This window comes from Thalassophryne amazonica, chromosome 8 (assembly GCF_902500255.1).
Source record: "Thalassophryne amazonica chromosome 8, fThaAma1.1, whole genome shotgun sequence".
Classification (NCBI taxonomy): Eukaryota; Metazoa; Chordata; class Actinopteri; order Batrachoidiformes; family Batrachoididae; genus Thalassophryne; species Thalassophryne amazonica.
In genome coordinates this window covers 80,406,434-80,432,671 of record NC_047110.1, presented here as the reverse complement: position 1 = coordinate 80,432,671, position 26,238 = coordinate 80,406,434, and the positions used below count along the sequence as shown (strand labels likewise).

Here is a 26,238-nt window from a genome sequence, read left to right as displayed (position 1 = left end):
AAACATGTTTAATTTTTGGCATCCGGTTCGCTTCATCCTTTGCGTCCCTCGTGCTGTTGTGACGTTGAGCTACTGTACATCGTCTCAGCACTGGGTTGCTTCCACTTGGCGTCGTCATGATGGCGCACGATGCAACTCGAAGTGGGCCTGGTGTGAAAGGGGCTTAAGAAGGACAGTTATATTTTTGGTAACCATTAGGGAAGTGTATTGACTCCCCGCAGTGAAAGTAGTTCAGCTCTGCAGTGGAATCTTCAGTGATGTCAAAAAGGGGGTGTATCGGACCCTGCCCGTCTGTCCAGGAGTCTTGTAACACAACTTCTCTGAAACAGATTGTTGGATTTCACTGCCACTTCACTCAGTGTTGGCTCACCATGTGTGAAAATGTGTATGAATTAAAGGAAGTTGAAAATTTACAGTAGATAACTGGACTTCTTTGGTTCATGGATACATCATATGGTACTGGCTTGATAAGTGCAACTAGTATGGCAGAGCATCGGGGGGGGGATCATTTTGTGTGCTTGCTCACAGCTATAGCTTTAGACTATGAGGGCCTTGAGAAAATATGTTAAGCACTATTAGGTTGTGATAAGGATATATGGAACACATGTATTTGCAGTCCCAAAAATTATTATTGTATACATTACAGTCTGCCAGAAAGACGGGGATAAATGCAGAATTATAGTATGTGGAACAGAGACAGGCCTGTGCCTTTTGTGAATGGTGTTAACTCGGGTTTGAGTCATGTGTTCATTATGAAATGAGTATGTTTAGCAAACCAGCATTTCCCTTTATGAAAGGGGTGTAAGTGCGTCCCTTCTCCAGCACCTAATCCCATGCTCATCAATATCCACAATCATCCAGAAAGCAGTGTAACAATAGCAACATGTTGCATCAGTCACATAATATGGCATGAAGGTGTCAGCCAGCTCTGCACTCCCACCCTGCTGCCAGCATCTACAAACATGCATAATCGCAGACTCATCCTCCTGCAGTTACGCTAAAATCAGCAATGTTAGCCATGCATAATGATGTAAACACATCCAACGGACTCCACACTGTATCTCATAATGAATAAATGGTATAGACTCCATTCTTGCATTGCAATCTGTTGGATTGCAATGCAAGAATGTTGGATTGCTGTCTTTCACTATGTTGCAGTTGAATAACAAGGGGACAAGAATTACTCTCATCTGTTTTTATAAGACATTCTTGTTCTCTTGTCCACTGAGGACCACCCCCCACCCGGGTTGTTGTTGAAGAGGAGGCATTTCTTCTTTAAAAATTATCTTGAGAGAACATCTTGTAGAGTGTTTTATTATAAACAAGCTGTTACCAGTGGCTGCTGTTACACTTTCAAATGAGTGAGAAATTTTAACTTTGAAGACCAGGAACATTTGAAGGAATATTCCTACTTTATTCTGTTAGTGACTCTTGAGTTGTTAAGCCACATTTACAGGCTTTCTGTCAGCTTGAAGCAGGGGGTGCAGACTTAATGATTCAAAGCCATCATGTTATTTTAGTACACCATGGGTCACTCATCCACCACTGCCTTTTCACATACTGTGTGGTAATGAGCTCCAAAGAGGTTATGCAACAGTTTTTCATTCTTCACTGTAGTTTAACTTCTAAATTCTGAAGTTCTCTGATGGTTTGACAGTTGAAACACCATCTCAGTATTAAACCTTTGATGTATATTGTAAGAGTAAGCAGCCTCTTGTTAACGCCGCTGTGGGCTATACCTTCAGTGAAGGGGTTTGGGGTGTTGTGTTATTATGTGCTCATTGCTTTCCACAATGCTCTGTGAGGGATTGATATCCCTTTCTCTCTACTTCTCAGTGTCAGCCAGATCCACTCGCTCCTGTTTTTGTGACTCCAGCATAGCATCTAATAAGCTCAGAGGAATTATTCCACAGGAAGAATGACAGCCCCTGGTCATGTTTTTACCGCATCTCCTGCTGTGCTCAAATCACACCTACTCCTAAAATTTATCTGTGAAAGCACAGATGTATTCACTGAGTTACTTTTCGTTCAATGTCTTGAGAAGGCATGACTTGCCTGAAGCAGGGGGTAATTGTTATGGTGGGTAAAGGTCACAGCCTCGGTTGAAGCTTTTTGTGTGTTTTTTTTTGTTTGTTTTTTTCAGGGAGAGGGTGGAGTGATTGAAGCAAAAATTAGTTTGAACGCAAACTGATTTTCTTGTTTCTTTTGGTTACCAATCAGCACCACAAGGATGAGTTGCTCTCATCGCTTTCAAAGTGTGTTTACTCTGTTTGGAACCATGGAGCAGCATTTTATCCTCCACCCACACTTCCTTCACTTCACTTGTTTTGACCAGCCTCCTGAATATGAGAAAATAAAATCAGTGCACTACTGCCACTGACAGAGAAATGGAATGTATGGCTTAATGTGATGTGAGGGGATAGTCGAGTGTGAATTCAAATTAGTTCAGAATAAATCAGTGGTTCCTGAGCTTTTTCTGCCTCTCCACACTGTGAGAGCTGGAAAAACATGATCTCACCTTTTAATAAAATTGGAGGCACAATAAAAAAAAAAAAATTCCAAATTGAATTTAACCCCTTAATGCCCGAATTTATATAGCTATATATAAAAAAATGTTTTGTGTGTGTTTTTGCCTTTAAGTAGATGGTAAATAATGTTGAGATTATTAATTTCACTTTTGCACAAAAACTAGATAGTAATATTGGGTATTCTGGTAATGACTTTGTTATAATGTTATAATAATAATGATGGTATGTTGCAAATTTGCGACAACAGGCATACAGGTCAATTTGGTAAGTTGCATATTTGAGTCAGAGATTGTAGCATATATGCGACGATGGGCATTAAGGGGTTAATGGAAATGACCTTATCAAACACACAAAGCACCTTAAGTTTGTTCTTTATACAAGTACTATTTTTGAACATGTTAATCAAACAAATAACTTGGTTTGTGCAACTCCAAGTTTAACTTGTTTTAGATAGAGAAATGCAAAGTTCTCACGATGCTGACAAGATTCATCCTGTTTTGGTTTAACTGTTTCTTTATAAACATCACCTGTTTTTCATTTCTTTCCTTTCAGTACATTTTACATGGTGTTTTTGAGTCTTATTAAATCTTAATCGTCTTGCAGGATCAGAGTGGCCTTGTTTATTGTTTTCATGCAAATCATAATAATTAAATTTTTATAGCAAATCACACCCCCAGTGCACTTGTTGTGCACCCAACCCTACAATTGCTCTATGGTCTCCAAGGGCAGCAGCCGTGTAGGAAATGCTGGATTAAACTAGATCAAAAATGGTCAAGAACAGCGCAACACCCCCCATAGAGAAGAAGTTACATGGGCTTTTAAAAAATAAAGTTCTCTAACAATAAAATATCTGAGCTGATTTCTATGAAATTATGCCGCTTTTCTACTACAAAGCTCCAGCACTACTCGGCTCTACTCTACTCGGCTCTACTCAATTTGGTTCCAAGCACGTCTTTTTCTACTACAAATAGAACCTCTTCAGCGTGGGCTGGGTCAGCAGAGCAAACTGCAGTGACGTTGTTTTATACGCGACATAAACATAAACAATGGCGGACTCCGTGTGTTTACTGCTGTGTGAGTTTTTAAGAGAAAGCTGCTGGCGGCGAGACGAAACGTGTGAAAGTACAGAAGACTTTGGGAATTCATACAATAATATCAGAACTCAGAACTCAGAAGAGGTTTATTGCCATTGCCAATGAACAGGATTCACAGACTAGGAATTTGCTTTGGTATAATGGTGCAACATTAAACAGAGAGCAATATAAAATGCTAAGATAAAATATGTGCTAAAATAAGATACAATATAAGATAAAATATGAAATAGAAATATGAAAGGCTATGTACAACTACACAAACAGAACAACAGTGCAGTGGGAGGAGTGCAATTAAAAATCAGAGTACATTGTCTAAAGTGACCCGTGATAAAATGTGTGACAGAGTTAAGGTTAAGGTGACTGAGTTATGAAGTGTTCATGAGTTTAACGGCAGAGGGGAAGAAACTGTTCTTATGGCGGGAGGTTCTGGTCCGGATGGACTGTAGCCTCCTACCCGAGGGGAGTGGTTCGAATAAACCGTGTGCAGGGTGAGAAGGGTCAGCTGTGATCCGACCTGCTCGGCCCAGAGTCCTGGAGATGTGCAGGTCGTGGAGAGATGGAAGGCTACAGCCAATCACCTTCTCAGCAGAGGCCACAATGCGCTGCAGTCTGTGTCTGTCCCTGGCTGTGGCCCCGGCGTACCACACCGTGGTGGAGGAGCAGAGGATGGACTCGATAATGGCCGTGTAGAACTGCACCATCAGCTGGACAGGCAGCTTGGCCTTCTTCAGCTGCCGCAGGAAGTAAATCCTCTGCTGGGCCTTCTTGATGAGGGAGCTGATGGTTGACTCCCACTTGAGGTCCTGGGTGATGGTGGTGCCGAGGAAGCGGTGACAGTCCACAGTGGTGATGGGGCTGTTGGTGAGGGCGAGGGAGGGTGGGGGGGCTGTGGCTTTCCTGAAGTCCACGATCATCTCCACTGTTTTCTGGGCGTTGAGCTCCAAGTTGTTGCTGCTGCACCAGGTCACCAGCCGGTCCACCTCCCTCCTGTAGACAGACTCATCCCCATCGGAAATGAGTCCGATGAGGGTGGTGTCGTCCGCAAACTTGATGAGCTTTACAGAGTCGTGGCTGGAGGTGCAGCAGTTAGTGTACAGGGAGAAGAGCAGAGGGGAAAGGACACAGCCCTGTGGAGATCCTGTGCTGAGAACCCGAGTGTTCGAGACATTGTTTCCCAGCCTCACACGCTGACTCCGGTCCGTCAGGAAGTCTGTGATCCACCTGCAGGTGGAGTCGGGCATGTGGAGCAGAGAAAGCTTGTCCTGGAGCAAAGCCGGAAGGATGGTGTTGAATGCAGAGCTGAAGTCCACAAACAGGATCCTAGCGTAGGTTCCTGGGGAGTTCAGGTGCTGCAGGATGGAGTGCAGGGCCAGGTTTATGGCGTCATCTACAGACCTGTTGGCTCTGTAGGCAAACAGCAGGGGGTCCAGGAGGGGGTCGGTGATGGACTTCAGGTAGGATAAAACCAGGCGTTCGAAGGTCTTCATGACTACAGACATGAGAGTGACAGGCCTGTTGTCATTAAGTCCAGTGACGCATGGTTTCTTGGGGACTGGAACTATGATGGAGGACTTGAAACAGACTGGAACATGGCATGACTCCAGGGAGGTGTTGAAGATACCCGTGAAGACTGGGGCCAGCTCATTAGCGCAGTGTCTCAGGGTGGTGAGAGGAGTGTTTGAATATCCAGTTGTGTGGGGGGTGGGGAGGTGTGAGTCCATGACTTCAAAACGTGAATAGAAGACGTTCAGGTCGTTGGTCAGCTTCAGGTCGTCAATAGAACGAGGTGCTTTGGGCTTGTAGTTGGTGATCTCTTTCAACTCCCTCCACACAGAGTCGTTGGCAAGAGAACCTTTGCTGCAGACGTGAACTGTACATGGATTTAGCCTTTGCCACCTCCTTGCTAAATCTGTACTTTGCACCTCTATAGCTGTCTCTGTCTCCTTCTCTGAAAGCCACCTCTTTCTGCTGATGGAGCTGCTGGAGTTTAGGTGTGAACCAGGGCTTGTCGTTGTTATATCTCACCCTGGAATGCTGTGGGATGATGCTGTCTTCACAGAAATGAATATATGACATCACAGTGTCCATGTAGTCATGTAGCCTCAAACATATCCCAATCCATAGTGCCCAAGCACGCGCGTATCTCCTCTACAACTTCATTGCTCCACACTTTAGATGTCCTCACAACAAGTTTAGAGAGTTTTAGTCTCTGTCTGTATGCGGGGATCAAGTGGACCATCACGTGGTCTGAGAGTCCCAAAGCTGCGCGGGCCACTGCGCGGTAGGCGCCACTCACTGTTGTGTAACAATGATCTAACGTGCTCCCTTCTCTGGTCGGGCATTTAACAAACTGTTTGTATTTTGGTAATTCCTGACTGAGATTCCCTTTATTAAAATCACCGAGAGTTATAACAAGGGAGTCCAGAAAGTCTCTCTCCACGCTCATAATCTGATCCGCGAGCGCACGCTCGGCCTCGTGCACGTCCGCGCTCGGTGGAATATACACGGAGCAAAGTATGAAGCAGTTAAACTCACGTGGAGAGTAGAACGGTCTGCAGTTTATGAGGAGATATTCCAGAGAGGGAGAGCAGTGTTGGGTGATCACAGTCACATCGGAGCACCAGGCGTTGTTGATATAGAAACAGAGTCCTCCACCTCTTGTTTTTCCACCGGAGAGTGCTCGGTCTCTGTCTGCTCGGAGGAGTTGAAATCCCTCTAGTTGGAGCGCACAGTCCGGTGTCTGTGCATTTAACCACGTCTCCGTGAAGCACAGTACACGAGATGAGGAGAAATCTCTATTCTTCTTCATCAGCAGTGCCAGCTCATCCATCTTGTTGCTGAGTGAGTGGACATTTGAGAGAAATATCCCAGGTAGGGGCGTGCGCGTGCCCCTTTGTCTGAGGCGCACGAGAGCTCCAGCTCGTTTTCCTCTCCTCTTTTGGCCAAAAAGTGAACCAGTTCAGCTGCAGGCACTAAAAAAACTGGCGTAATGTCCGTGGGTGTTGATGATCTGATGTTTAGAAGCTCCTTGTTGTGTGTTGGGGGGGTTTGGTTGGACAAGGTTGGGTTGTTTTGTGTTTATTTTCCTTCCCAGGTGATTTGGGGCTGTTCTCTGAGGAAAATGTGCTGCAGAAGAGTCTCTCTCCTCTGTTACGATGATTGGCTGCACCTGTTGCATTCTCGTGCGGCTCTCTATCAGGACAATCCACGACACCTGTGATGTTCACGTGCAGATCTGAGGACTTCCAGCTGGTACCAATGTAGTGATGAAGAACTACATTTAAACCAGCAGTGAGTTGGATAAGATTGCCGGAGAATACGACCTTGTGACGACCGTGTGGGGACGCTGAGGGCCGTTTCAGAGTCTGACATCGCGCCTGTGAAGGAGGACGAGGGTGAGAGACAAACGTTGTCAGCACACGGCAGAGGTGAATATTCTGAAAAGTTTATCCGTGAATGTAAATTGGCGTCTTATACGCAGCTATAAGTAGTTATTGGTGGAAAGTGTTTGGCGTGCTCCTCACGGCAGTGGCGTGCGGATTAATGATCCTCCACTAGCTGTGAGCAGCAGCCTCCTTGAATTAAGTTGGAATTCAGACCTAAACGTGTAGCTGATAAGTTTGCCTCCAAACAATATTTCATAGTAATAGTGTTGAATAATCTCATCTCTGTTCCTCCTTCGCAGAGTACAGTTCTGGGAAAAAGTCACCTGGGGGGGGTGTCGGCGGAACTCCTGAGTCCTGAACGTTCGGACTCCGACTGTTGAGACGCTGAGAGAGCGCGCCGCCTTTTCACCTCACCAGAACTTTAATTAATTAGTATTTTATGTATAGCACAAAGGGGAGAAAAATAAATGTGTTTTCTTTTTGGAACTGCTTCTGATTATTTCATGCTGGGTTCAGTCAGATACTGGACCGCTCCTCACTCCGCGTCTTATCCATAACACTCCTCGCGGGTGTAGGAGCACGACGACACACGATTTACGCACAAAAACAGACAAAACAGGGAGCACCAAAATATCAGGGCGCCTTCACGTGGGGCCATCTTTGTAGTGAAGACGAAGACGAGAAGATACAAGCTGAAAAGAGACGAAGAGACTAAGCATGATGGTAAGCTAATCGTTAGCTAAGTAGCTCATAAATAAGTAATAACTGCAGGCTGTCGCTATTAACTATTAAAATTGTGGCTGTCAAAATAAAGCGTTAATTTAGATTAATTAATTACAGCACTTATCACGCCTTCAGTCACACTTTGCTCCGTTTTGTATTGACGTCAGTGACTTGGTCTGTAAATAAAGACGCGTTTCTCAGAGCAATAAACGTGTTAATGTCAGTACTTTTTTTTTTTACCAAAGTAACTTGCTTTGATAACTTATTGTTAAATCTCAAATGTGGGAGTTTGTGCGTTTACTGACGTTCATGCAGAAAATGTTGATTCGGTTTTAATGACCATTAATTAATGTCGTCACTGAACTCGAACAGGCTTAAAACACATTAAAAACATTTTTGTTTTTCATCCAACTTTTTCATCCAACTTTTAATGTTCAGTAGACAAATTTAAATATGAAATCTAATAAGATAATTATTAAAGGAGTCATATTGTGAAGAAAGAATCAGCCTCCAAACTCCCACAATTCTGTTTTTATAGACATTCTTTATAATATAACCTTTTATTGTCATTGTAGACATGCATACAATGAAATTTGTCTGCATTTAACCCATCCAAATTACAGACAGTTCTCCCAACTTAAGATCAATTTACAGCTTGTTTAATACCTCCTTGATATGTAACAAAAATAACCCTGATCCTTTTTTTACCTGATTATTAAATGCCCCAAGCACACACAGATCTGAGGTTTTTTTTTAATATACCTGCAATTAAATGATTGATTTAGATTAACTAATCACAAATCCTGTAATCAAATACATTATTTTTTTAATAACCTGACAACACTAATTAAAATATGTATGCTGTGTGTGTGTTTCAGATGGTTTTCTCAGAGTCACCGCTGCAAAGGTTCATGCCACGGAATGGGACACTTTTGTCGTCATCATCATCATGTTATACACCGGTTATGTTTCACTGTGAATTTTGAATACATTTTTGTACTTTTTGCTAAAATGTCTCCACTTTTGTGTAACATCAGTTTGATTTGTAAAAGTTACCAAGGTTTACTGATATAAAGGCTAACAGTTTGAAAAGCTGTTTAAGCATAATCCAGTAGTAAAATAAGTTTTACGTTTAATGGGGTCATAAATGTAAATTGAAGTAAACAGACAGTAAAACTGGTTGTTCAAAATTCTTTGATGTAATAGTGCCTTCACTGAAGTGACTAAACCTTTTTGTTTGTTTTGTTTAAATACCATTTGATAAAATCTCAGTTTAGACATGGTTATTCCAGCATCTGTGTAAAGTTTAGTCAGGTGTAGTGTGCAGTGTCTTCTGGAGCGGCAAAAACCCAAATTAAAAATTCTTAGAAATGAACCTTCATTGCACCAAAATATCAATGACAATGTTTTTTACTGTTGACTCAGCTTGAAATGACAAATTATGATACAGTCACGAGTCAAATTGTTTACTGCAACACAAAAAGAGCAAATACAAAAAAAAAGCAACACAAACTATACAAACGTTTCATGTGTCTGTAGTCTGGGGTGGGGGCAGGTCACACGCCCTGGTCACGCATCGCGTACACAAGGTTGCCCAGCACGTCAAGATATGCCTAATTAAATGCAGCTTCCTCCACCGTTGCTTCCTCAAGGATCAGTCGGATGTGTCGATCACACTGAACCCAGTTCAGCTTCAGCCTCAACATCACTCAAGATGGACAGATTCACTTGCTGGAACAGGCTCCTTTTTCTCTTGCCTGGACAATAATGAAGGTAGAAATGGGAACGCAAGTTAAAAAAAAAACACACAGAGTGACCCCCCCCCCCCCCCCCCAAAAAAAAAAAACCCCAGAAGAATTGTAATAAAGTCCTACAAAAAAGAAAAAGAAAAGAAACCTTCAGTCTCTGTATGATCATTCCCCAGAGTTTCAGTTATCTTGGTCACATAAAAATTATGTTCTTTCAAAATTATCATCCAACAAATCAGACCATTTGGAGCATAATTTTGAAAGAACATGACTTTTATGCAAAGCGACCAAGATAACTGAAACTTTGGGAAGGTCCAGCAAAATTTTTTATTCTTACCAGTGATGACACGTTGCTGCGTGGTGCTGGACGCTGATACAGATGTTGAAGCCCTCCTCGCTTATGGAACTGGATTCTTCAACAAAAACACAAAATAGCAACAAGTTAAAAAAACAAAAAAAAAAACATCACAGTAATGGCACTAAATGAGTCAATGTACGAGGTCTATTAGAAAAGTATCCGACCTTATTATTTTTTTCAAAAACCATATGGATTTGAATCACGTGTGATTACGTGAGCAGGCTTTGAGTGAGGAGTGGTCCAGCCCCCTCGGCGGATTTTCATTGTCAGGAAATGGTGGAATGATTTGGGGGTTTTTTTCCATCAGAATTTTTTCAGAAACTGTGAGACTAGCAGCTGGAAACCATTCGAAAAATTTATCTGGCTTTCGGTGAAAATTTTACGGGCTTCACAGAGAATAAGGACTATTACTACAGCTTTAAGGACGGCTTTAGAGCCACAAACCACCGGATCATTTCTAAACAGATGGCTCTGTGGATCCGAGACCATCGTGTGCACTTTCTCTGGTTATCACAAGAGCTGGACATCAGCCATTTTCCGTCAGATTTCACTTTTAACAAGAGATTTTGTCATGGAAAGCCGAGCGGAGGCTTCTCGCGTCACGACCGATTTGCTGATGGAGCGAGACAAAGGAACACCTCCGTTTTGGTCTCACAGGACGGCTTTGAGATGGCGTTCAGACAGCTGTCGGTGGTTTTTCCATCGAGTGATTATCCGAGAAATTGTGGATGTGCCTGGACATGCCAGAACATGTCTCGTGAGGCTTCATCATGGCGTTGCTTTGCGCCATGCGGCACCGCCGCGATGCGTGGAATTCCTCCGCACGTCTGTCTCAATGTGCCAAAAAAGTGCTGATGTCCACATCTTTTCACAATTCCTGTGCTAGTCAGACGACGTCCCGGATAAAACACAGCGTCCAGTTTGGAAATGAACTGCACATTCCACTGTTAACAGGAGTTTTTGTCATGGAAAGAGGAGCGGAGGCTTCGCGCGTCGGGGCGGTGCCGCATGGCGCACAGCAACGCCGTGATGAAGCCTCACGGGACATGTTCTGGCATGTCCAGGCACATCCACAATTTCTCGGATAATCACTCGATGGAAAAACCACTGACAGCTGTCTGAACGCCATCTCAAAGCCGTCCTGTGAGACCAAAACGGAGGTGTTCCTTTGTCTCGCTCCATCAGCAAATCGGTCGTGACGCGCGAAGCCTCCACTCGGCTTTCCATGACAAAATCTCTTGTTAAAAGTGAAATCTGCCGGAAAATGGTAGATGTCCAGCTCTTGTGATAACCAGAGAAAGTGCACACGACGGCCCCGGCTCCACAGAGCCATCCGTTTAGAAATGATCCGGTGGTTTGTGGCTCTCGATGGCGGCACGGAGCGCGGCGCACCGAGCGTCCTTAAAGCCGTCCTTCAAGCTGTAGTAACAGTCCTCATTTTCTTTGAAGCCCGTAAAATTTTCACCGAAAGCCAGATAAATTTTTCTAATTGTTTCCAGCTGCCAGTCTCTAACAGTTTCTGAAAAAATTCTGATGGAAAAAAAGCCCAAATCATTCCGCCATTTCCTCACAATGAAAATCCGCCGAGGGGGTGGACCACTCCTCACTCAAAGCCTGCTCACAGGCGAATGACGCAACCGACAGGCGTGGAAAAACTCACGCATGCGCACGAGGGTTCAAGCTTGTCTGACGCAGTCACACGTGATTCAAATCCATATGGTTTTTGAAAAAAATAATAAGGTCGGATACTTTTCTAATAGACCTTGTACACGTTTGTTGTCATGCTGACTTTCGGTGTTTTTCTGTCATAAGTTAATACTTTAAAGTGGAGCATGGAGTTAGCTAGCTCGCTAGTTAGCAGTCAGCTAGCTCACTGTGTCCGCATACATGAGACAACGATGTTACTTTAACACAAGTTTAGATTCAAAATCTTCGTTTGTTAAAGTGTGCGTCCCGCCAATGGCATAAGTAACGTTAAACGTGCTTTCAAGCAGACTACAAAGTCACAAAAACACTTAACATCCGTCGCTTCCAACAAAGCCAAGTTGCGGACATCCTGCCTCCGTGTGCTCGCTGGTCAGTGTCTGTAAACAGCGTTCCTGCGGTCGAACCGTTTCCAGCCCTTACGGTTCGACCTACTCTGATCGTTGTGGTCCTGTAATCACTTTTAAGCTTTTTCAGCTGTTCTCTGCATTACTGTAATGTCCGGTACCCGTGAGCAGCCAAAGACTGGGAGATTTTCTCCTTTCGGGTGGCTTCATCCACCTCTCTGTATTCTCTCCTCCACCACCAAACATAGAAACGTCCGCAGCTCATCCACAGACCAAGGTGTGGTTTTGTGCGAGTAAAAAAAACTCGCAGTGAAACGAAAGAAAAGGACGGTCGCTGTAACGCCGCTGCGACTATTTAAAATGGCGGGTTTTGATTTTAGTCTCGGACGGCGCGCTCATGACTCATCCAGTGACGACATTCTCTGACCAATCAGTGGCCGGCAGCCTGTTGATGTCACATTTTAGTATCGGCTCGGCTCGCTCCTGAGCAGGTACTAAAAAAAACACCCGGTACCAGGTACTAACCCTAGTGGAAAAGCAAAAAAAAAACGAGTAGAGTCAAGCCGAGTAGTGCAGAGTAGTGCTACTTTTGTGAAGTAGAAAAGCGCCATTAGTGACTCTCCTATATATTAGCATGGGGCTGGAAATTTGACCTTATTTTCCAACCGATCCTAGCCAAAATCAAATCACTTCTTCCCGTTTATGGGCCCAATGTACCTCCCACACTTGCTCAAGATAAGATTAGGCATTCTTAAGATTTCTTGCAAAAATACATGGAAACATTTACTAATCAAGGCAACAGGTTGGTTGTCATTGTGTCCCACAACAGCCTTCTTGAAATGGAGCAGTACCTCCACTTGGTGGACATTTAGCATTAATACAGGTACAATATTGCTCTAGTATTTACTACATTAAGGCCAACTTGATTACTAGAGCATACGCCACCTGCAGTGTCAGTAAAAATATTTCACTTCCAAGGAAAACATGCACTGTTTTTGGTTCAGCGGTCAGGTAGGGTAATTGAAGAATTACACAGTGGTCAAAATTAAAAGATGGTCCAATCATATTGAAAACTATACTACCTTATTTGCTTGATCATATAGATTCCAAAAAGGTATAGTTTGGACTATCTGTGACTGAATTATATGGAGTTATGGGATAAAAACAGCAAAACTGGTGACAAAGGTCAGTTTCAGTTTGTACAGGGATCAAAAGTTAAAGTTGCTCTAATGCTGGTAAAAAGTGATGCAAATTATTGGTTAAGCGAATAGTTGAGCTAATAATAAATGGAGTAGTTTTGACAGTGTTGAATGCTTGGTCTCCAATTTTCATATTTTTTACTTTAAGACTCAATAAAATATTGTTGACATAGGAAACCTGTAAAGCCTACTATTAGTACACAAAATTCACAAGAGGTAAGGGAATCGATAAGCGGAATCGATAATGGTTGTTAAAAGCAACATTTCTCCTTTAATTCGGGTTGCCTTATATATACATGTTTTCCAGTGATTTATAAACGAGTTGGCAGCTGTTGATTAATGAGATATAATGAGGGGAGGTGATGGTCTAGTGGTTAAGGTGTTGGGCTTGAGTCCAGAGGATCATGGGTTCAAATCCCCGCCTGACTGGAAAATCACTAAGGGCCCTTGGGCAAGGCCTTTAATCCCCTATTGCTCCCGGTGTGTAATGAGCACCTTGTATGGCAGCACCCTGACATCGGGGTGAATGTGAGGCATAATTGTAAAGCGCTTTGAGCGTCTGATGCAGATGGAAAAGCGCTGTATAAATGCAGTCCATTTACCATTTACCATATAACGTGAAGACGCTCGGGCTGAAAGAAATACAGGTAATTTACTCCTTCTCTGTTCTATATAAAACCTGTGTAACCTCTTGAACCTCTGAAGGAGTTGTTTTTAAATAACCTCTTAATTTTGCTGTATGGGTGACACAACCATGGAAATATAGACTGAAATGGACTTGTGCGCCTCAGTCTATTAGCGTCGCTCAGGACAGGAAGGCACCATTACTAAGGGTGGAGATGTGCCGATCATCAATAAGAAACTGACCGCTTTTTTTGCACTAGCGTCGCTATTTCTTAACGGATTTTAATAAATGCAGGCTGGTTTTAAAGCCATGTGAAAGCTCTTTCCAATGAACCTATTCATGTGTGGGTGAAAAAAAATCTTTTATGTAAAATGCAGAAATTTGGGGAAATTATGACAAACTGTGCTGCTTTTCTCTCTCTATTGTCGTTATTTGTTAACAGATTTTAATAAAAGTAGGCTTGTTTTAAGGCCCTTTAATTGCTCTTTCTAATGAACCCATACATGTCTGGGTAGAAAAAACTTTTATGTAAAGTGTGGAAATTTGGGGAAAGTGTGCCATTCTGTTCATTTACTGTGATGGTTTTTTCCTGTCATAATTCTTGATGGATTTTTATAAATGAGGCCTTGTAAGTTGTATTCATGCTGATTAAAAGCTCTAATGAACCCATACATACCTGGATAAAAAATCCTTAAGTATTAAAATATAAATCTGAAGTACGAGGTCTGTCAATAAAGTAACGGTCCATTTTATTTTTTTTTTAAATTATATGGATTTGAATCACGTGCGATTGCATCACACAAGGTTGAACCCTCGTGCGCATGCGTAAGTTTTTCCATGCCTGTCGGTGACGTCATTCGCCTGTGAGCACGGCTTGTGGGAGGAGCGCTCCACCCCCCTCGTCGGATTTTTTCCTGAGAGAAAATGGCCGAACGCTTGGAGCAGCGCTGCTGCATTAAATTCTGCCAGAAACTTGGCGACAGCCAGGCAGAAACTATTCGGAAAATCCACACGGCTTTTGGAGATGAAGCCATGAGCATCACACGGATTAAGGCGTGGTACAACCGGTTTAAAGACGGGCGCGTAACGGCGGAGGATGAGCCGAAATGACGAGATCGTTTCTAAAGTGCACGCTGTGGTTATGCGGGATCGTCGTGTGACTGTCCGAGAAATTGCAGAGGAAGTGGACCTTAACAGGACTTCGGCACATTCCATCGTGACGGAAGATCTGGGCATGAAACGAGTGGCGGCGAAGTTCGTGCCAAAGTTGCTGTTGTCTTCTACCAAGCCTCTTGCCTGTTGTCCTGTAGTCCATCCCAGCCTTGTGCAGGTCTACAGTTTTGTCCCTGGTGTCCTTAGACAGCTCTTTGGTCTTGGCTATGGTGGACAGGTTGGAGTGTGTTTGATTGAGTGTGTGACCAGGTGTCTTTTTTACAGGTAACTGTTGTGAAAGTGTTGTGACACGGACCCACAACAGCGGGTGTTAATGAACGGACAATGGATAAGCCAAAAGTAACAATTTAATGTTGTGAATCGCACAACGACGTACAGACAATAACAATATGATGACTGTCAATCATACACCAGGTGACGTGTGGGCAGGCTCGACGATAGAAGACACCTGGCGAGAGAAGAGCCGGATCCCACACAGCTTCTACCGCCAACGGAGCTGAAGAACACCGGAGCCGCCAAGCCCTGCGTCCCAGGTGGCCGCTGTCTTCAGCAGTCAGACCCGGTACTGCTGGCAGAGAACAGAGACAGTCCTGATGAGTGTGAGGTCGCACACTCAGTAATCCCACAGAGAACCTCCACCTCCAGCAACAATTTCACCCGTGCAGCTCCTGTTGGTCTCTTTCCTGGATGGAGTGAGAGGCGAAGAACGTCGTCCTCTCACTGTCCGCCAATCCAGCCTCCGACAGAGCCCGCAGGAACACGGCTGCACACAGAACAATGTTTTGGACAACAATAATTACAGCAGAGAAGGTTACCTGAATGGTAGCTGATTTCTCGGCAGGGAGGTGGAGTTGCAGTCTGGCCTTTATGGTGGTGGTGATGAGTAGTGGATGAGTGACAGCTGGTACGGATGATGAGTGACAGCTGTCACTCCTGGTCGCTCCGACGCCCTCTCGTGCTTGAAGCCCGCACTTCAAGCAGGGCGCCATCTTGTGGTGGTGGGCCAGCAGTACCTCCTCTTCAGCGGCCCACACAACAGGACCCCCCCCCTCAACGGGCACCTCCTGGCGCCCGACCAGGCTTGTCCGGGTGACGGGTGTAGAAGTCGGCCAGGAGGGCTGGGTCCAGGATGAAGCTCTTCTTCACCCAGGAGCGCTCTTCGGGGCAATAACGCTCCCAGTCCACCAGATACTGGAACCCCCGGCCCTTTCGACGGATGTCCAGGAGCCGGCGTACCGTCCACGCGGGCTCCCCGTCAATGATCCGGGCAGGAGGCGCCGCTGGTCCCGGAGCACACAGTGGTGAGGTATGGCAGGGCTTGAGTCTTGACACATGAAACACGGGGTGTATCCGCAGTGAAACTGGCAGCTTCAGCTTCACTACGGCCGGACTGAGGACTTTGAGTATGGGAAATGGTCCGATGTACCTGTCCTTTAGTTTGTGGGATTCCACCTGCAGGGGGATGTCCTTAGTGGATAGCCAGACCTCCTGCCCGGGCTGGTATGCAGGGGCCGGGGAACGCCGGTGGTCTGCATGGGCCTTAGCCCTCGTCCGGGCTCTGAGCAGGGCAGAGCGAGCGGTACGCCACACCCGACGGCACTTCCTCAGATGGGCCTGGACCGAGGGCACCCCGACCTCTCCCTCCACTAGTGGAAACAATGGGGGCTGGTACCCCAAACACACCTCAAACGGGGAGAGGCCGGTGGCAGATGAAACTTGGCTATTATGAGCGTACTCGATCCAGGCCAGTTGGTCACTCCAGGCCGTCGGGTGCGTGGAGGTCACGCAGCGGAGGGCCTGCTCCAGTTCCTGGTTCGTCCGCTCTGCCTGCCCGTTCGTCTGGGGGTGGTACCCAGACGAGAGACTGACAGTGGCCCCCAGTTCCCTGCAGAAACTCCTCCAGACCTGGGAGGAGAACTGAGGACCACGATCCGAGACAATGTCTGATGGAATCCCATGCAGACGCACGACGTGGTGGACCAGGAGGTCTGCAGTCTCCTGGGCCGTCGGGAGCTTCGGGAGGGCCACGAAGTGGGCCGCCTTGGAGAACCGGTCCACTGTCGTTAAGATGGTGGTGTTGCCCTGGGACGGCGGGAGGCCCGTGACAAAGTCCAGGCCAATATGAGACCAGGGGCGACGAGGCACGGGCAGAGGCTGGAGGAGGCCTTGGGCCTTGTGGTGGTCGGCTTTGCCCCTGGCACAGGTGGTGCAGGCCTGGACATACTCCCGGACGTCGGCTTCCATAGACGCCCACCAGAAGCGCTGCCGGACCACTGCCACGGTCCTTCGCACCCCTGGATGACAGGAGAGCTTGGAACCGTGACAGAAGTCAAGGACCGCAGCCCTGGCCTCTGGTGGGACGTACAACTTGTCCTTCAGACCTGTCCCCGGGTCCGGGCTCCGTGTCAGGGCCTCCCGGACGGTCTTCTCCAAGTCCCAGGTAAGGGTGGCCACGACAGTGGACTCGGGGATGATGGTGTCAGGGGGGTCTGACGGCTCGGTCTTGACCTCCTCTTCATGCACCCGGGACAGGGGGTCAGATCGTTGGTTTTTTGTCCCGGGGCGGTAGGTGAGCCAGAAGTCAAAACGCCCGAAGAACAGCGACCAGCGGGCTTGCCTGGGGTTCAGACGCTTCGCGGTCCAGATGTACTCCAGGTTCCGATGGTCCGTGAAAACCGTAAATGGTACCGATGCTCCCTCCAACAGGTGTCTCCACTCCTCAAGAGCCTCCTTCACCGCAAGAAGTTCCCGATTGCCGACGTCATAGTTCCGTTCAGCTGGGGTCAACCTGCGGGAAAAGTAGGTACATGGATGGAGAACCTTGTCGGATTCCCCGCTCTGGGATAGCACGGCTCCTATCCCTGAGTCAGAGGCGTCCACTTCAACTACGAACTGGCGCTTGGGATCGGGCTGCACCAGAACCGGTGCAGTCGAGAACCGGCGTTTCAACTCCTTAAACGCGGCTTCGCACCGATCCGACCAGGTGAAGGGGACTTTTGTGGAGGTCAGGGCTGTCAGGGGGCTAACTACCTGACTGTAGCCCTTGATGAACCTCTGGTAGAAATTTGCAAAACCGAGGAACTGTTGTAGTTTCCTACGGTTCGTTGGTTGGGGCCAATCTCTCACCGCCGCAACCTTGGCCGGATCAGGGGCGACGGAGTTGGAGGAGATTATGAACCCCAGGAAAGACAAAGAAGTGCGGTGGAACTCACACTTCTCACCCTTCACAAACAGCCGATTCTCTAACAACCGCTGTAGGACCTGACGTACATGCTTGACATGGGTCTCAGGATCCGGAGAAAAGATGAGTATATCGTCTAGATACACGAAGATAAACCGATGCAGGAAGTCCCACAAGACGTCATTAACCAATGCTTGGAACGTCGCGGGCGCATTGGTGAGGCCGAACGGCATGACCAGGTACTCAAAGTGACCTAACGGGGTGTTAAATGCCGTCTTCCACTCGTCTCCCTCCCAGATCCGAACCAGGTGATAAGCATTCCTAAGATCCAATTTCGTGAAAATTGGGGCTCCATGCAGGGGCGTGAACACTGAATCCAACAGAGGTAACGGGTATCGGTTGCGAACCGTGATCTCGTTCAGCCCTCTGTAATCAATGCATGGACGGAGTCCGCTGTCCTTCTTGCCCACAAAAAAGAAACCAGCACCCATCGGGGAGGTGGAGTTTCGGATCAACCCGGCAGCTAACGAGTCCCGGATGTAGGTCTCCATCGATTCGCGTTCCGGGCGTGAGAGGTTGTACAGCCTGCTGGACGGGTACTCAGCGCCCGGTATCAAATCAATGGCACAATCGTACGGACGGTGCAGGGGCAGCGTGAGTGCCAGGTCCTTGCTAAAGACGTCAGCAAGGTCATGGTACTCGGCTGGCACCGCCGCCAGATTGGGGGGGACTAAAACCTCCTCCTTAGCTGTCACACTGGGTGGAACCGAGGATCCTAAACACTCCCGGTGGCAGGTTTCGCTCCACTGAACCACAACCCCAGACGGCCAATCAATCCGGGGATTGTGTTTTAACACCCATGGAAAACCCAAAATCACTCGGGAGGAAGAAGGTGTTACATAAAACACAATCTCCTCCCTGTGATTCCCAGACACCACCAATGTCACTGGCTGTGTCTGGTGTGTGATTAGTGGAAGAAGGGTGCCATCTAGCGCCCGCACCGACAATGGTGATGGTAAGGCCACTAGAGGGAGCCCAACCTCCTTTGCCCATCTGCTATCCAGCAGATTCCCCTCCGACCCCGTGTCCACCAGTGCTGGGGCGTGAAGGGTTAAATCCCCACTCAGGATCGTGACTGGGATTCGTGCAGATCGTCGGGGTTTCCCCACGTGGGTGTTGTGACCCACCCTTAGCCCAGTCTCTAAGGACGAGTGTTGCTGTTTTGACCTTTTGGGGCATTCTCTCTGTGTGTGCTCAGTAGAGCTGCAGAGAAAACACTCTCCACGGATCAGCCTCCTTTGTCTCTGATCTGATCGCTTTTTGGCCCTGCTCGTTTCCCTAGCAACGTCAGCAGGGGGAGCTGTCGTCACGTGGAGAGCCCTGGCTGTGGAGCGTGGGGAAGTTGGCTCCCTTTCGGACCCGGGAGGAAGAGGGACGGATTGTGCCTGACCACGCCCTTCGTCTCGCTCCCCTCGGTGTTCAGTTATTCGGTTGTCTAACCGTATAACCAGGTCGATAAGCCCATCTAAATCCTGCGGCTCGTCCTTCGCCACCAGGTGCTCCTTAAGGACCAGAGACAGTCCGTTTACAAAGGCGGCGCGGAGCGCAACAGCATTCCTGCCGGCTCGCGCTGCCGCGATGCGGAAGTCAACTGCATACTTCGCTGCGCTCCGACGCCCCTGCCGTATCGACAGCAGCACACTTGAAGCAGTCTCGCCTCTATGAGGGTGGTCGAACACCTGTCGGAACTCCCTCACAAACTCAGTATACACCGTTAGGAGCCGTGAATTCTGCTCCCAAAGTGCCGTAACCCAGGCGCGTGCCTCTCCTCGAAGCAAATTGATCACATAAGCCACCCGGCTAGCGTCTGATGCGTACATGACGGGACGCTGTGAAAAGACGAGCGAGCACTGCATCAAGAAGTCAGCGCACGTCTCCACACAGCCTCCGTACGGCTCTGGAGGGATTATGTATGCTTCAGGGGAAGGTGGGGGGGTTCGTTGAACGACCAGCGGAATGTCTGTTTCTGGCACACGGTCAGCAGGAGGAGGTGCTGCAGCACCGCCCTGAGCATGCGCTTCCACCTGGGCGGTGAGAGCCTCCATCCTATGATTGAGAACACTGCTCTGCTCGGTAACTAAGTCCAACCGAGCGGTAAAGGCGGTTAAGATGTGCTGCTGCTCACCCAACACGCCTCCTGCTGGCGCCTGTGCACCTTGCTGTTCAAGCGATGGTTGACGCCCCTCGGGATCCATGACGCTGGCCGAGAAATCCTGTTGTGAAAGTGTCGTGACACGGACCCACAACAGGGGGCGTTAATGAACGGACAATGGATAAGCCAAAAGTAACAATTTAATGTTGTGAATCGCACAACGACGTACAGACAATAACAATATGGTGACTGTCAATCATACGCCAGGTGACGTGTGGGCAGGCTCGACGATAGAAGACGCCTGGTAAGAGAAGAGCCGGATCCCACACAGCTTCCACCACCAACGGAGCTGAAGAACACCGGAGCCGCCAAGCCCTGTACCCCAGGTGGCCGCTGTCTTCAGCAGTCAGACCCGGTACTGCTGGCAGAGAACAGAGACAGTCCTGATGAGTGTGAGGTCGCACACTCAGTAATCCCACAGTTTGTACACAATTAGGAGGGAGAACCTCCACCTCCAGCAACAATTTCACCCGTGCAGCTCCTGTTGGTCTCTTTCCTGGATGGAGTGAGAGGCGAAGAACGTTGTCCTCTCACTGTCCGCCAATCCAGCCTCCGACAGAGCCCGCAGGAACACGGCTGCACACAGAACAATGTTTTGGACAACAATAATTACAGCAGAGAAGGTTACCTGAATGGTAGCTGATTTCTCGGCGGGGAGGTGGAGTTGCAGTCCGGCCTTTATGGTGGTGGTGATGAGTAGTGGATGAGTGACAGCTGGTACGGATGATGAGTGACAGCTGTCACTCCTGGTCGCTCCGACGCCCTCTCGTGCTTGAAGCCCTCACTTCAAGCAGGGCGCCATCTTGTGGTGGTGGGCCAGCAGTACCTCCTCTTCAGCGGCCCACACAACAGGTAACAAGTTCAAACAGGTGCAGTTAATACAGGTAAAGAGTGCAGAATAAGAGGGCTTCTTAAAGAAAAATGAACAGGTCTGTGAGAGCCAGAATTCTTGCTGATTGGTAGGTGTTTAAATACTTATTTTATGCAATAAAATGCAAATTAATTATTTAAAAATCATACAATGTGATTTTCTGGATATTTTTCTTTTTTTTTTTAGATTCTGTCTCTCACAGTTGAAGTGTACCTATGATAAAGATTACAGACTTCTCCATTCTTTGTACGTAGGTGGGAAAACCTGCAAAACTGACAGGGGGTCAAATACTTATTTTCCCCACTGTACGAGGTGTATTAGATAAGAAACCGACACTTTTATTTTTTTTTTAACTATATGGATTTGAATGACGTGCGATTACACCAGTCATGCTTGAACCCTCGTGCGCATGCGTGAGTTTTTTCACGCGTCGGTGACGTCATTTCCCTGTGGGCAGGCCTTGAGTGAGATGTGGTTCATCCCTCTCGGCTGAATTCCTTTGTTTCACACGCTGCTCGAGACGGCGCGCGTTGCTTTATCAAAATTTTTTCTGGACCTGTGAGGAATATCCGAGTGGATACTATTCGAGAAATTTAGCTGGTTTTCGGTGAAAAGTTTAACGGCTGATGAGAGATTATGGGGTGTTTCTGTCGGTGTAAGGACTTCCCACGGAGCGGGACGTCGCGCAGCGCTTCCAGCCGCCGTCGTCGGCCTGTTTCGACCTGAAAACATCCTGATTTAAGGCTAAATTCACCCAGGACGTTGTGAGAGAACAGAGAAGATTCAGAAGAGGCCGGCATTAGGACTTTATGCGGACATTCCACTGTTTAAGGACATTTTGTAATGCAAGATGCGTGCAAATTCGCCGAGTTGTTTCCGTGACGACTCGGCGAATCTGTGTGCGCCGCGACAGGAAAAACACCTCCGTGTTGAAAACCATTTGTAAAATTCAGGCAGCTTTTGATGGCTTTCAACAAGTGAGTAACTGAGAAATTGTTTAACAGCTTGGGCATGTTCCAACTTGCCCGTTAAGGTTTCCAACGGTGGTGTTTTTCCTGTCGCGACCCCCTGTGGTCGGGTCCGGCCTGACATGCGACTTTGCCCGCACGTTCTTTCATTACAAAATGTCCGTTAACAATGGAATGTCCGAATAAACTCCTCATGCCGACTTCTTATGAAAGTTCTCTGTTCTCTGACGACTTACTGGGTCAACAGAGCCTGAAATGTGGAAGTTTTCAACTTGAAACAGCGAGATGCTGCTGCCTCGAAGCGCAGATTGCCATCAGGCGCCGTGGGCCGTCCTTAAAGCGACACTACCAGACCAAAATCTCTCATCAGCCGTTAAAATTTTTACTGAAATCCAGCTGAATTTATCGAATGGTGTCCACTCAGTTGTGCCTTACAGTTTTTGAAAACATTTTATCAAACAAAGCAGCAGTCTCTGAGCCATTCCCAAACAATGAAAAAATCGACGAGAGGGTGGGCGACTTCTCACTCAAAGACTGCCCACAGGCGAATGACGTAACCGACAGGCGTGAAAAAACTGTCGCATGCCCACGAGGGTTCAAGCATGTCTGATGTAATCACACGTGATTCAAATCCATATGGTTTTGAAAAAAAATAATAAGGTCAGATACTTTTCTAACAGACCTCGTATGTTTTGTCTTATGCATGGAAAAGTATATAGGTTGTTGGCTGTTACTTTTTGTTGCACACCCCCGCCCCCCGATTAATTTTTACATGGTTCCTGTAGCAGGCAATTCAGACACAAGTGACCTGTTTATTAAGGCCATGTTTGTTTTTTATAGCTGGTTCTGTCCTCTCTCATCTGTAGGTCAGTGTTCTACTTTGCTGCTGTGAGGTAGAGCAGCTGCACTTTTCCTGGGAAGCGGTGACAGACGGACACATAGGCTGCCCTGTGAAGTGTTCTCCTTTACATGGATGCTAGCGTGGTGTTGCTGCAGATATGGGCAGTTCTTGTCCTCCTGACAATACAGCTGAAGTGGGGTGATGCTGAAGATGTGTACACCAACACTTGGGCTGTCCAGATCAGTGGTGGGCCAGAGGAGGCTGACCTCATTGCTAGGAAACATGGTTTCGTCAACCACGGCAGTGTAAGTCCTGTGCATGTGTTTATGTATTTGTATGCACTTTGTAAAGATGTACATACAAAAGCATCTATAACACTCTTCATTTGATTGTATCCATACTGTACAACTGAGTGAACGGAATGTAGAAATTTTTGCACATCAAAGCCGAACATCAGAGAGTCTAAAATGATGCTCCCGGGCCATCCTATGTGTGCAGCAGATTGCAAATTTTGACTCCCTTTGGCACTTGTAGCTTAAATGGGGCAGTCATGAATCCCAAAGCATGGGTAGACATATTTTAGAGTAGCATAACATAGATGACACTAACAATAACTTTACCTATCTAATAAGGTCATAACAGATTATAAAACATGGATTACAGTTTTTAGTCACGATCGGATCATTTTTCAGATCAGGAAACAAATACCTCTTTGCTTTCCATTTTTCAAAAAGAACTTAACGAACAATGAAAATGAGGACTCAAATAGATGAGGCCCAATGTTGTAATAATATTTTTAAATAAAATACTCAATTATACTAAATTGTAATATGAGCATTGTTAGTGAATAAAAATAACCTTACAGGGCATAAAATAATAATAATAATAAACAAAACACAACTGAATGCGTAACATCAATTTTATTTTCAAAAAGATAAGTATTTATACTTGTTTTTCAAATAAGAGGGCAATAAAAATAACAACAATAATACTTCTATTTATATTGCTCTTTCTGGTCCTCTTGAGCAGGCTGACCACTTGAAAAAGTCTCCCCCCCTTTGCATTTCCCTCCACCTATGATCAGCTCAGTGAGCTTAGTTGGCATAGAGAAAAAGGAGATTTGGGGAAAGGCCTCTCACACACTCAGTCTTCAGTTCCTCATATCTTGCAGTGATTCTTTCCATGCTTGGATGAAACTTTGAGAAGACCACATGCCGGCAGTGTATGTACAGTGCATTGGGAAAGTATTCACAGTGCTTCACTTTTTACACATTTTGTTACGTTACAGCTTTATTCCAAAATGGATGAAATTCTTTTTTCCCCTCAACATTCTACACACAGTACCCCATAATGACAATGTGAAGGAATTTTTAAGATTTTTTAAAGATTTTTGCAAATGTTTTAAATAATAATAATAATAATAATAATAATAATAAACTAAGAAATCACATGTATATAAGTATTCTCAGCCTTTGCCATGAAGCTCAAAATTGAGCTCAGATGCATCCTGTTTCCACTGATCATCCTTGAGATGTTTCTGCAGCTTAAGTGGAGTCCACTTGGGGTCACTTCAGTTGACTGGACATGATTTGGAAAAGCACATACCTGTCCCACAGTTGACAGTGCATGTCTGAGTACAAACGAAGCATGAGTTCAAAGGTATTGTCTGTACCCTTCCCCAGGCACAAATCTGGGGACGAGTACAGGAACATCAAGAAGACTTGAGGATGTATTTGCTGGCAAAGATGCATCAAAGTATTGAGCAAATGTTGTGACTACTTATGTGCATGTGATTTCTTAGTTTTTTATTTTTATTAAATTTGTACGAGGTCTGTTAGAAAACTATCCAACCTTTTTATTTTTTGCAAAAACCATATGGATTTGAATCACGTGTGATTGCATCAGCCAAGCTTGAACCTTTGTGCGCATGCTTGAGTTTTTTCACACCTGTTGGTTGTGTCATTCGCCTGTGAGCAGGCTTTGTGTGAGCAGTGGTCCACCCCTCTCGTCGGATTTTTATTGCGAATAAAATGTCTGAACGATTTGGAGCTTTGCTGCATCAAATTTTTCCAGAAACTGTGAGAGACAGCCAGGTGGACACCATTCGGAAAATTCAGTTGGCTTTCATAGACGATTTTATGGGGATTACACAGATTAAGGAGTGCTCCAGCCGGTTTAAAGACCGCCCACAGCGTCTGAGAGCGCGGCGCACTACGAGCGCCGATCGACAGGCTGAAACCCCGCTGAAACAACCAGATCATTTCCAAAGTGAAGACTTTGTTGATCTGGGACGTCGTCTGACTTCCACAGAAATGGCAGAAGGTGTGGACATCAGTACTTTTTCGGCACATTCCACTGTTACAGGAGTTTTTGTCATGGAAAGAGAAGCGGAGAAATTCGCGCGTCATGTTGTCATTATGGGGTTGTTGTGAGTAGAATTTTGAGGGGGGTAAGTGAACTTACTCCATTTTGGAATAAGGCTGTAACATAAAATGTGGAAAAGGTGAACCGCTGTGAATACTTTCCAGATGCAACGTAGGGCAGCAGAGGTTGTTTGCTTTTAACATACTTCATTCATGTGAATGCATAACTGGTTTCCCTCTGCTCACATTGATTATCATTGAAACTCTGCACCGAGATTTACATAGTTATTACTTTAAAACAACTCACCCTGAGAAAAAAATAGTGTTTTTCACACTATTATGTAAACTTTACAATTAATCTACAGTTTACATGCATACCGAACCATAAGGGTGGTCTGTACAGCTTATAGATTAATAATCGTCCGTTACAGTACCACCATTACTCTTATAATCTCAGAGTTGTTGTCTTACTTAATTGTTCAGTCTGTAAACTATTAGAAAATAGCAAAAAAAAAATGCCCATTTCACTTTTCTCTTGTTAAGATTGGCATTTTAAAAAGTGTTGGTATTCTTCAACCAAAATAAAATGAACAGAAGCATTATATCTTCAAACTGGGTTAGCTGGAACCAGTGAATGGTTGGAATATGAACTTGAAACCAGACAAAAGAAAAAATCATAATAGCCACTGATTCATTTTTCTTCTCATCTGTTGGGTTAACTCTGAGCAAAAAGAATAGGACAGAATTAACCAGAAAGTTGACCAGAATAAAAATGTTTTTATGAGGTGCAAATGAGGTTATATATGTCATTAAAATGTGGGAAGTCTGATTTTATTCTAATTTGGGATTCATGTTAAGCAGTGGAACTGTTATGTGACATGAGGTTGGGGAAAGAAAAACAATTGCCAGAAGGAGTT

The 26,238-nt window shown here is 46.0% G+C and overlaps 1 protein-coding gene across 1 annotated transcript in view; it reads left to right on the top strand.

Annotated features, from left to right (window-relative positions):
* furinb (furin (paired basic amino acid cleaving enzyme) b) overlaps window positions 1–26,238 on the top strand; it is a 271,471-nt gene that overhangs the window by 37,941 nt on the left and 207,292 nt on the right. The window contains exon 2 of the mRNA XM_034176832.1: window positions 22,984–23,263. Coding sequence (XP_034032723.1) covers window positions 23,087–23,263 — 177 coding nt within the window. The 5' untranslated portion in view covers window positions 22,984–23,086. The remainder of the gene's footprint in view (window positions 1–22,983; window positions 23,264–26,238) is intronic.